The sequence below is a fragment of the Lygodium microphyllum genome, chromosome 8 (genome assembly GCF_053477565.2).
Source record: "Lygodium microphyllum isolate KBCC chromosome 8, Lygodium_microphyllum_v1.1.10, whole genome shotgun sequence".
NCBI classification, from domain to species: domain Eukaryota; kingdom Viridiplantae; phylum Streptophyta; class Polypodiopsida; order Schizaeales; family Lygodiaceae; genus Lygodium; species Lygodium microphyllum.
The window spans coordinates 34,832,884-34,845,668 of NC_141142.1; the positions used below are offsets into that span (position 1 = coordinate 34,832,884).

General features: G+C 40.1%; 1 protein-coding gene across 3 annotated transcripts in view; it reads left to right on the plus strand.

Moving 5' to 3' along the window:
- LOC148032143 (beta-carotene 3-hydroxylase 1, chloroplastic-like) overlaps positions 1-3,090 on the plus strand; it is a 3,646-nt gene extending 556 nt beyond the window's left edge. Inside the window, exons 1-8 of one of the 3 annotated variants that reach the window (XR_015691575.1) lie at positions 1-135; positions 384-449; positions 537-608; positions 1,923-2,057; positions 2,135-2,260; positions 2,471-2,527; positions 2,608-2,729; positions 2,969-3,090. The exon at positions 1-135 is cut by the window's left edge and continues 556 nt beyond it. Coding sequence is in view for 2 of the 3 variants with exons in the window: in XM_087682776.1 (XP_087538902.1) it covers positions 1-135; positions 384-449; positions 537-608; positions 1,923-2,057; positions 2,135-2,260; positions 2,471-2,527; positions 2,608-2,679 (663 nt within the window). In the remaining variant the exon portion in view is untranslated. Of the gene's footprint in view, positions 136-383; positions 450-536; positions 609-1,922; positions 2,058-2,134; positions 2,261-2,470; positions 2,528-2,607 lie in introns of all 3 variants that reach the window. The other 2 variants (XM_087682776.1, XM_087682777.1) reach the window with 2 other exon arrangements.
- Positions 3,091-12,785: the final 9,695 nt, after the last annotated feature.

Genomic DNA, 12,785 nt, shown 5'->3' on the forward strand with positions numbered 1-12,785 from the left:
AGGAATAGGCTGGAAAGGGCCTCGAAGAGACAGGCAGAGCGGACCGCTTACCTCTTTGCCGCCATCGCTTCCACTGTTGGCATCACCTTCCTAGCCGCAGGAGCAGTCTACTATCGGTTCGCCTGGCAAACACAGGTTTGAATTCGTGGTCTCAGTTAAACCACCGTTTTCATTACTACATTATCTTAGGCTATGTATAGTATATTGTCCTCGATCAGTCACGGGTTTCGCTATGTAATGAGCGTTCCGTCAGATAGCAATGCAATAACCTTCGTGACACCATTTTTGAGTTTGCTAGCTCAGCATTGTTAACATAGTGGAGTAATGAGCGAGTTTTTAAAGTTCATCATTATGTTCTACAAGGGAATGATTTTCGTGATTAGGTACAGGGTGCTGAAGTGCCTGTAACTGAAATGTTTGGGACCTTTTCGTTGGCTGTTGGTGCCTCGGTAAGCATTAAAAACTACATTGACGATACACATTGCTTTACCATTGGACTACATGGTTACCATGTTGTAGTGTGTTTCATTTGCCAGGTTGGGATGGAGTTTTGGGCTCGCTGGGCTCATCGAGCTCTATGGCATGACTCTCTGTGGAGCATGCATGAGGTATGGCTTTGGGCACTGTTGAGTTCTGACATTGTTGGCAACTATTTCAAAGATCAAAATATACTTGAAGCGCTGTTCTGCTTTTTCAGTTCCAATCCTGCATGAAGTGAATCCTCTTCAGCTAGTACAATCTATAGATGGTTTGCTTAAAGCCTGTTTGACCTAGATCCACAACCATTGTTGCATTCAGTAGCCTATCATAGGTTGGTATATTCAAAATTCATAGGGGAATAAATCGGAGCATAAATTATGCTGCCCAGGCATATTTTTGTCTTCATTGCCTGGCTGATGACCTGATGAGAAACCAGCCTTTCTCCTTTCAAATGGCTCTCACCACATTGTGGTAGACTGAATCAATTTCCATTGCTGACATAGGCTTGGTCACCTGTGTTGTAGGTGTTCTTAGGAAGAGCAGTATCGTTGTCATACATTTACTTTTGTCGGTCAAATTATTCACTGTTTATTGGTGCTTTTAAGGGAAGTAACAACTTCATGCCCATACATTCGTGTTTGTCTCTCATCTATTTGTAGGAATTTACCTGTTTTGTTCATAGTTGGGGTGAAATGGGATCTGACTATTTAATTTAACTTGATACATTTAACAACTTTTCTCCATGATTACTTGTGCAAAATCAGTTCATGTCAACTACAGAGTGCTAATGTCAGTTTATTAATGTCATGCTTATCTATGCTCTTTGTCTCTGAGGGCCATGATGTTGGACTCATAGGCATGAGGTTTCAGTTCAATTCGTTTGGTTCCAAGGGCAGGACTGTTTATGTTCCCATATCAATTTTTGCAGTGTCTGTGTCCTTTCTAGTGTATGGTTGCTCCATTTTATGGGCAGCTATGAATTGCTATGAAGCAGGCTGATGATTTTTCTTCCTAATTTGAGTCTTGACTTCTGCCTGACAATAGAGGGTGCGACAAGTGTGACTGTGGGGGCTCTGGCTGTTTTAGAAGAGCTGTCTATTACATGGTTCATGTTCTTTTTGGTATCGATGGTTTTGCCCTGTAGCATTTGTTTATTGTATGATTATGAGCTTCTTTCAGTTTGTGGTTGATCTTATACTATGTCAACAAAGATCATTTTCTTCCAGAGCATCCAAGTTTAGTCACAATCTACAGGAAATTATTACTTACTTTTGAGGCTGTAGGCCACTGTCTTGTTTGGTGTCAGTAATGACATGCAGGTTAATTACTTTTTAAAACTATCTTGTAAGACGCAGTTTGTTAGCTCAGACCTTGAAATCCTGATTATCACTTCTAATTTTGACATGTTGATTGATGGTACGGCTTCTATTGTGATGAAACAGTCTCACCATCTTCCAAGGGATGGGCCCTTCGAGTTGAATGACATTTTTGCTATTATCAATGCTGTACCTGCCATTGCCCTGATGGCCTATGGTTTCTTCCACAAGGGCCTAGTACCTGGTCTCTGCTTCGGGGCGGTAAGTTATATGCTGCTTGCAGCTGTTTGATAGAGGCTGGTTGAATCAGAACTATAAGACATTTGTAATGAATGCAGGGACTGGGGATCACAGTATTTGGGGTTGCCTACATGTTTGTGCATGATGGCCTTGTCCATAGGAGATTCCCTGTTGGGCCAATTGCAGACGTCCCCTACCTCCAGAAGGTTGCTGCTGCTCACCAGGTACTTGCTTTAGAAAACATGTATTGGGTTGGAAGAGTAGTCTTTATTTTTGCAGATGGCACTCCTGATAAATTACAACATATGCATATGTGTTTGGAAGTGTAGTTTTTATTTTATTTTTGCAGATGGCAATCCAGATAAACTTTGGGAATTTATCCAGGGGTAGGAGGGTTTCAGGACATGATACTAAAGTTATCCTCTGTTTTACAGCTTCATCATGCAGACAAATTCAAGGGAGTTCCCTTTGGCCTTTTTCTTGGACCCAGGGTATGATTCAAGTACTGGAATGATTGCTTGTCTATGTCTGCTTTTTTGGGTAGGTTTTCAGACTTGTTTCTCTCACACAGGAATTGGAGGAGGTTGGAGGAGCTGAAGAGCTTGACAAAATGGTACAGTTGAGGAAAAGGAAAGTTGGGTAATCTTCTGTTGTTTGCAGTTACAAGACTACCTTGGTACTTAAATGAACCAGGTACACCACTGATTGCAGATTATTGGCAGCCTCTGGATCTGCCTTTTGATCTGGAGTTGCCTTGCACATGTGTTGCCTTGCTTCCACTGTAAAGGTTGCTTAAAAATTTCTCTAGTGGCTGTGCCAGGTCAACCTGGGCACAGCAGGCAAATGTGTAGAGTCTACATTGGTGGAATTTTTGAAAGTTGGTTATGGGAAGAGCATTATAATGTGTACTTACTTGCACGGCATCCACACAGGTTTCCATCATGGCAGAAGCCAAGAAGCTGATAAGCATTATCATCTTCTACTGTGTATGCAACAAATTTGTATTCCACCGTATTTCATTTACTTAAAGAATATTTTATTCTGAGGACACCTACATTCATTTCTTCCTTTGGACTCTACGCAGTTGTTCAAGCAACCCTCTTGCCACCTCCAAACGTTGTGCCCAGCACCAATGTAGATGTCTCACCTTTTTTGAGGGCAGGCCATGTCTCCCTATACTGCACTTAGTTGCCCACTTGAAAGTCCATTCAAGCAAGAATGTTTTCCCCACCACCTCTCCACTTTTGGGAGTATGTTGAACATAAGAGGAATTCTCTCAGTCTCAACTATTATTAGGGTTTTACACTTCCCTAGTAGAGTATGGTGCCCTGTCTCATGTTTTGATTGTTGCAATGGTGGATGCAAGTTCAGGCTGTCATAGCCAAAGTTTAGGGTGCAATGGTTAGAGTATTGACAATCAAAGCTTGGATTTGCAAGAAGAGCAAAACATGCAATGGAATAATGAAAGACACAAGAGCGATGAATGAGATAGTGTACAAGATGTCATTGGGAAGAGTAATCCACTATGATCAGAATACAATGGTTGAGCATTGGCTCACACACTCCACAAGCTTCCTCTCTCCACACCAAGAATTTGCAAGTATATAAATGGACAATGGATTGTAGCTATAGTCCCTCCTTTTATAGGTAAAAGTAAAGGAGTTGGTCTACCACAAAATAGGTTGGTTAATTACCAAATAAAGAATAAAGAGTGTCCATAAACAAGGTCGCGGGCACTTTGAACCTGTGATACGATCACTTTTGATACACTCTATTAGAGCATAAGTGAATAAACAATAAACAAGAATACCTAGGATGCACCATGGATACTTTAATTGTGTGCACTCCACTGGATGCACCTCAGTAAGAAAGTACCTTCGTGCAACTTCTAAAGTCACACAAGCTCCATGAATAGTTGTCGGGACACCAAGGTTTCTCCACTATAGCATTGACATGCCTTTTGGGACTCCTCATGCGGGACCATACAAACACATCCTGTCACTTGTCCTGGTATGAACTTCGCATTGGACACACCAATCCAAGTTTTGGATCACCAGAAGATGTGAACTTTATGACATTGAAAGAGCATCAGCATGACTTGTCTCCATCGGCACACTTACTCCTTTTGGCTAGGAGCACACTTACTCCTTTTGGCTAGGAGCACATACAGGTGTGCATCATTACTAGAGCAGAGAAGAACCATCCACTTGAGCCATTGGTAGGTCTTGAGTGAACTAAAATGTAGACATGTGCTGGTCTCATGCTCCACTAAGCATGACTAAGATATCAACTGTAGGAAGCTATAACATGTCTTTTGTATTATTCTTTTCCTCACATGTGATGTTATGCCACAACATTTTCGTCTCTTCACCTGCATATGCATGACTGGTACGGGGTGTCAACAGTTTGTATACATTGTTAGCTGAGACAAATCAAGCGAAGGACGGATGGAAGCTGAGACGAGTGCATGATGGTTGACACGAGGGGCAAGATCCATTATGGGCGGCAATATTTACGTAGCAAACACGGCAGCAAAAGCGCAGGGTAAACGTCACGTAAGAGGCTAACGCAGCTCATAATGTAAGACCACAGACGCCATGCAGCGCAGTCGCGTAAGCGTTTTTGGACGTGATACGACCACTTCGAATAGCATTAATAAGAGCATTTTTGGCATGCTCTCTTTTTGCAATTAATTTGATCCTACATATGGTGTTGTTGGTACTACATCTTCATCTTTGAGGTTGATCTTGATGGCTTTAATAATAATGTGTGCAACAAATGTTTAGGTGGCTAATATTTATTTATATAGCTTTCACTGAAGTAGCTGATTTTCATTCCATCTAAGGTCTTGAGTTCTATATTGCTCATTTTGGTAGTAGAGCAAATGTGGAAGGATTCTAGTCCTCAATTTAGTTTATGTTTATGTTCTTTTAGCGAGCAAAGTGGTACTAGGTCGCTTTTGTCAAAAGTCTATTTGTTTGGCATTTTTGTCAAACTAATCCTTCTTAAAGATGCTTTTTATATTAGAGTATAAATGATTAACATGTGGATTTACAAGAGGTGCTCAAGTCCTTCGAGATAATTTGTCAAAGGTTTATTGCATTTTTACAATTGCCCTACTTCTATCTATAGATTGAGGATTATAAACTTATTAGGCATGTCATAAGGGATAGCTGGAATGGTGTGTACGGGTTGAGGAATACATTTGGGTGCCTATGATCCAAGAGTATCCTTACCATTGGCCTTGTGTAAGAGACGGGGAACATATGGAAAAACACGAGAATAAAATAATAGAGGAAATATACATGCTACATTGACAGTATATAAGATGCAAGAGACTTGACATTTGGTCATTAGATTATAATAAGTCTCCATCTTCTCTCCCTTTTTTTAGCTTTCATGGCTTCTTTCTTTCCTTTTTTGTCTTTCTCTCTCTTCTAATCTCTCTCCACATCACTCTCTTTCTCTCTCTTTTGCTTCTCTTCTCTTTCTTCTACAGTCTTCTCTCTCCCCTCTCTCTCCACTCCACTCCTCTCCTTGACAATTGGTATTAGAGCATAGGTTCTTAATCCAATTGGCCGACGTTCCATTTAGTTATCGTTTTTTTAGTCTCAGAGATTTAAGAGCCACAAGTACGTTGGTACAAACATGGCATGGAGCAACAATGGAGTTACCAAGGATTTTTGGACCATAAGGACATGTGTGGAGCATTAATGGAGTCTTGGATCAAGTTTGGAGGCTGGAAAACTAGATTTAGTTGCTCGTTACTAACTTTGAGATAAATTTTAGGGTTCTTGGTTAAAGAAGGGTTTTAGAGGATTCAGAGGAGACTATTTTTTCTTCTACCTTTTGAGAACATGCATTTTCTTCTTCTTTGAGCCTTTTTCCAAGCAGTGCTTGAAAATGGCCTCACTACAGGGAGGTTAAGTGTACAGGATGCTGTAAGTTGGTTTGAAAACAAGCAACGTCTCTTTCAACAAGACTAGGAGGATCAAATCAAGGAGCTTAAGGTGTCTATGTAAGGCATAGCAAAAAGCATTTGAATTGCGGGCTTTCATTTTCTTCTCGTAGGATCTAGGCATTGTCGACATTTCTTCAAATTGGTGCTGTAGTGAGTGCCTCCAACAGTTGTAGTGAACATTGTGTGTCAGAAGGTTCGAATCAAGCATCATTCGACATTTCTTCAGATCGGTGTTGCAGTGAGTGCGTCCAACAGTCGCAGTAAAAGTTGTCAGGAAGGTTCAAATCTTTGTGTTGAAGCTCTAGCTTCAAAGCATATGAGTAGTGGATTCTTGCAACTCTTCTTTCTCCTTTTGTAGCTTCATTGCCAACAATTCAATGAAGATAGTAGTGATTAGGGCCAGTAGTTATGCCTATCATCGATCATCGGTTGCATCCTTCTCAATAATTCGACTTATGTTCTTGTTGCACTGCATGGCTTGATTCCATTTGACATTAGTGAGAGTGATCTTATTGTCAGGGATCTTGGTAGCATTTTCATGGGTGGAGTTGTTAATTTTTCGGCTTTGGCTATGTCGATATTGGTTGCAGCTCCTCTTTCAACAAAGCTTACTCCTCATCTTTAGCACTCAAGTGCTTTTCCAATAGCTCAACATTCCTTGCAGAAGCTTCATCTAATGATCTCCTTAACTCAGAATCTTTGTGGGACGAAACTTTTGCAATTGCCACCTTCATTTCCACTTTCAAACTCTCCACCTCACCTTATAATTGCTTTTGTGAAGCTTCTTTTTGCCTGATCTCATCCTGAAGCTCAATAATATGCTGGCCAAGCTTGGACGTATGAGCATCATGATCTTGTAGTGCCTAGTTCTTCTCAATTTCTTTCAGTAAAGCTCTAGGCACTGCCAGCAAGACAGACGTGAGAAATTCACTAAGCAAGCCGAAATCAAACACGTTCTCTAGTAGCTCCAAGTAGTTTGAGGAAGATTCTCTAGAAATATTAGATGGTGCATTGGCAATTGTTTCTTTGATCTTTATAAAGCATTGAATAAATTACATTAACACTCATGCTGTGTAAAGAAGATTGTCACAAACATCAAGCAATTATGAAGGGGAGAACCATAAGCATGAGGATTTGATAGTCCATAGTTGTAGACTTTTCAATTGTTCCATCAAGAGGAGCTAATTTTATTGGCTTTCTCTTCTATAGTCAACTATCTATGTAGTGAATTAGCCTGAAAAGGTATCATTTTATTGAGAAGACAAGCAAGCTATATAATTTGAGTCATGAAACCAGGATCAGACTAGCAATAGCATCATATTTACTTCTTGGCCATTCAAAGTGTTTCAAAATAGCCGTTTGTCCACCATTGAGATAGCAGGAAGCTCTTTCATGAGCAATAGTTTGTTATGCTCTAACAACTTCTTTTGTCACATGGATTTCTTTGACACTTTCAAACGTTGATACAGCATCAAAAGTGCTTTTCCCTGCTCCAAGCATTTATCACTCTCACAAGCATCCAACTACTGGCATCATAAGGTACTACATTGTGAATAACTACTTCAGATGGTGACAGATGCTTTCAGTTTTACTATCCATGGTTTCCATATGACATTCATCAAGCATCATAAGGTACTTGGTCCTTGAACTCTTATTCTTTTAAATTCATCCTCTTGCTGAGCCATAACCAATTGCTTGAGAGGATGCTAGAGCTGAAGTAGGCATTAGGAGGTAGATTTGATGCTTGTTTGCTGCCAACACTTCACAGCCATTATGCCTCACTTTCATTGCATGAGAATGGGTAAATTCATGCTGAAACTCATTGAGGATTATTTCTTCTGCTTACCTTAACCAATTTAGTTGTTGTTTCTTGACTGAGCCACTTGAATTTGTTTAAAAAAAATCCATTGTATAAGGGTAAGTCAGTAGAGTCATTGCTTGTTAAGTCCCTACCCTTGATCCCAATTTTCCATTCCATGCTTTTCATAAAAAGGCTTAATTCCTACTTCCAAATGCATCTCATGTTGGGTGTTTAATTAATAAATGTTTGCCATGTATATTCTAGGTGAGAAAAAGCCTAATGCCAGGGGAGGTGGCAAGACAAAAGAGGGGTGACCTCCCCCCTTGCCATCAAAGACCCTGAAGGGTGCACAACCCGGCCCGGGGGAAACTTTGCCCACCTCTTGGTGATAAAAAACCCGAAGTTGCTTGCAGGTGCAAGTACCCTCTTGAAGAACCAAGATATTGACTTGACACTGATGTATGAGATGTATTATTGGCTGCAAATGTATAGAAAAATACTATTGAAGATGTATTTGTAGACATGAAAATACATATGCAGTCAATGGAAGTGAATACGATGCTTGGAATATATGAAAGATGCCTATGCATGGAAAATTATGCTGAGTGATGTTTATGACGTGCTCAGTTTTGGAATAAGGTTGCAAACAGTGAATTTGGATGATTGGGAAATGTATTATGCCATGTGGGATGACCTTTCATGCATTGACAAGTTGACCCCTTGCAACCCTTTTCTTGACCCCCACAGGGTGCTATAAGCAATTTGCTAGCATTTACAGAAGTATACCTATTCCCAGGAATTGAGGTGCAGGTCTTGCAGAGTACCCATGGGTCCTACTAAGGGCCTTGATCAGTTTTGGAGTTCTAGTTGGATCCCACAAGATACTTATAGGTCAAAATAGGCCTCCTTCAGGTGTAGATAGGGTGCTAGACTGCACAATACGGTATTACTTTTCCTATTACAGAATTTTCTATATAAAACCTGGGAGCACATGCTTATGCTCATTTTGAAGAGGGCATCCTTGACTTTGACTTGAACAAAAAAGTGGGTCAATTGGAGCTTCCTAGCTCAAGGCACGGGCAGAATAGTGACAGGTGGTCTAACGGGACTCCACATAACCATGGCAGGGAATAGGGGAAAAATCAAGGCCAATGAAGATGTCCAACAACAAATCAAGGATGCACGAGACCCAAGGACTAAGAACAACCTTGGAACATATTATGAGGAGTATTCTTATGACATTGGAAGCCTCACTGCTCTTAATGACACTCTATGTAGGCATGAGACAAGGCATAATCAAAGACATGAGGCTATTTTGGAAAGACAAGAGGCTGTACTTGCAGGCATAGCAGCAAACACAGAAAATCATACTGAGATGATGAAGGAAATGTGTCAAATGAGAGCCACAATGGACACACTCAATGCCAATTTCTCTAACTGGTTGGAGATTCAACTGAAGGGAAAAGAGCAAGAAGATCAGTCACATGTACATGTTGAAAGAACCATCTTCCCATCAGATACTGCAAATTCGAGTTCTTTGTTCTTGGGGACCTTCCGGCATTCACTATGCGCATATACAACACCCGATCTATGCACCAGTGGTATCAAAGTGAAGCTAAGATCAAGGGCTTTCAATCGCATACCATCTTGTGCGAAGGCGCAGCTCCTGGAACGAACGAGCTTTGTAGGTTGTCTCGCGACGAACCTACAATACAAGCGTATTCCTGGTGGTGAAGAACCCCTTGCTGTATCCTTAGATTGCGAAGAACCTCTCCCAGGAGGCGGAGGACCACCTCTGAAGATCCTTCGTAAGTTGTTTTATGTAACAAAGAACCATAGAAAAAAATTATGAAGTGTGTAATTAATAAGCTTAAAAAGCTTAAAAGGAGCTTAAGTCTCCCAAATTCAACGATTTGCGATGGGAGGATGTATTGATCACCGCCGATTCCATCATGAAGATGCTGCCGTCCTGCTACAAATTCACAAGATTATTAAACTTTTTAAAAAGCTTAAAGCTTTAAGCTTACACTAAGACTTCAAATTCAATAACTAATCTCCTCCATGGCAGGTGTTCGCACTGTGGCAACTCCCGAACTAGTTTCGTAGTTCCAACAAGCCTATGTTGCCACCTACAACTTAGTAGAGCTGATTCATAGTAAGCAAGCTGTCACATGCAGTCTATACGGAAGGCTTTTTCGCTTGGAAGAAGACCGTTATCAATTGCCGTATCCGAGAAAAGCAAGATTGTAAAAGCAAAATTTATTAAAAAAATAAAAGCAAGCCTTGTAAACCCAAATTTGAGCTAAGCTCATCCTTCTAATGAGATTTTGAGTGTGTGAGATTGTTTTATATTTTCATAGGATGTCGGATCATCATATGGATGATTTAATGGGTGAAGGTGATTTTCCAGGGCCGACTATGGAGCAAAAATTGGATCTAATCATGATGCAACTTTAAGAAGAACGAAGAGCACGTCAAAATTTGTAAGCATAACTGGCTACACTTCAAAAATCCATTGTTGATTAAGACAGAGCGCAACATGAAGATGTTATTTGACGTACGATTGATGCGACACTCGATGCACAATCTCTCAAGAAACATGCCAATATAAGTAAAAGAAATTTCAAATTTCGTACTTTAAATGGGCAACGTGATGACAAAATTATTCTTGCTTTCATCAGTCAATTTGACAACTATTTTCATGAAGAGCAATATACTGAAAAAGATAAACTTAAATACATCACTAACCATCTAGCAGATAGAGCATCATTATAGTGAACTATTGTCCGCAAGAGTGTTGATTGTTCCTCTATTTGGGAGGCCTTTCAAAAGAAATTTTTGCAAAATTTCCTTCCACCTCAATTCCATGAAAAAGCTATCAAACAGTGGGATCTCCTGTAACAAAGAGATCATGAACCTATATTGCAATACTTTGAGCGGTTCTAGAGTGCCTTACTTCAACTTTGAATGCTTGAAGATGTTCTTGAGGTGACCCACAAGCGCAAGTATATGATCGGTGTCGCAACGCGTAGGGTTGAAGGTCACCATAGGGATTTGACAAGAGAAGAATGTATGGGGATTCAAGATCTTAGACTCTGGAGATGGTAGAGATAAGAGAAGGGTTGAAGGTTTCAAGCCAAGTTCTTGAAGATAAGAGACATCAAGGTGAAGGTAGATTCAGGGAGGAGTAGACAGAAGAGAAGGGGTTCGAAAAAATTGAAGACGTAGAAGAATAATGCCAAAATGAAATAGAAAATGAAGAAGAATGCTAATAGAGATGAAGCCTGTCAGTTTCTTTTAGCATTATGAGAAGATATAACTCTAATAGGCAAAAATGTGTATAAAATAATACATTTCTCTATGTTGCTTAGATCGCCAATCTGGTGCTTCCATCGGCTCTGAAAGGGGGATAAAATACTAGCACACTTGGCTAGAATTCTGCCAGATCACTCCATCTCCCCCTTCGGAGTGCTGTTCATTGCCTGAAAACAATGATCGCATATCACACGATTTCATCAATCTCTCTTTTTACATAAAATCCTCTCAAATTGGTTGAAAGCTACATTCTTTCCTAATCTAGAAGTTGTCTATAGTTTTATGGATTTTTACAAGATATAATATCTAGAATAGAAAAAATTGGCTAAAAACTTGTTCAAAAAAATATAATATTTTGAACCATGGACACTAACACTAATGTCTAAAATGGCATTGGCTCTCTAAGTCAATAAGAAAGCCACACTTTAGATTTTTTTACACGGCGTGCGCGTAGCGGCATGACATCCATCCCCTCCTAACCTGCATATCCTTTGGCATGTGCCAAGGTCTTATGGATTTGCAATGTCAGAAGAAGTATCTTCTGCCATGTCAATGTCTTCATCTTCTACCTCTTCTTCTTCCTCTATGTCTTCATGCTCTTGAATTATATTCAAGTCTTCTAACTCATATGTTGAACTTTCTCTTCGTTTGAAGAGCTTGATTCTTTTTCCAACTACGAGTATCTTTATGCTGGTCCCATCCAATTTAGCCAATAAATATGTGGCATTGTCATGAATGACCTTTACCACATACGAGCCAAACCAACGCTTTACCATCTTCCTAGAAGCACTGTATTGATTGCCTAGGCTATTGTCATAGATAAGCAACCGGTCATTTTCTTGAATTGCTCTTGGCCGAAGTCGATGTCGCTAATCAAATCTTCTTTTGTTCTTTAGTCTTGTTGTCTTTAGCTTCTCAATAGCTGCTTGAACATCTTCAGCCATCTTTCTAGCTACCATATGCGCAAAGTCAACAACTCTTCTCTACTGATGCCTTCCTCCCAAGGTAGAAAACTCCATGTGAGAATAGATTCTTCAATTGACATTATTGGTTGTTGTCCATGCATAAGTTCAGCTGGCATATAGCCAATCACTGTATTGTGAGTAGTCCAGTCAACCCATAATGCAAAAGGTAGCATTTTAGGCCATTCTTTGATCTTTCCTCTACAAGACTTTGCTAGAGCTTTGAGAATAGGTTGACGTCCTCTCTTACTCTTTCCATTGCCTTCAAGATTGTAGGCTGATGTCGAAGCCGGATACCCAATTGAGCAAAGAAGTTGTGTGCCTCATCAACATCCAATTCTCCTCTATTTGCGGTTACCTTGCTAACATAGCCATATCTGCAAAATACTTCTTCAAGCAAAAAATGACAAATAGCTTGAGTGGTCTTGGTTGTTAAGGCTTTGCCTTCAACTTGATTGGTTAGATCCTCTCTTGCAAGCACTAAATATCGCATATTTCATATTTCTGTAGGCATGGTTACAAGATCAATAACCCATCTATAATGTATAGGCAACGGATAAGTTGGTTGTAACCCATCTTGATGCTTGACCATAGAATACATATGACACACATAACACGTTTCAACAAAATGTGCTATGTCCCGATATATGTTTTTCCACCAACATTTTTCTTTGACTTTACTAAAGGTTCCCCATATGTCTCTATGGCCA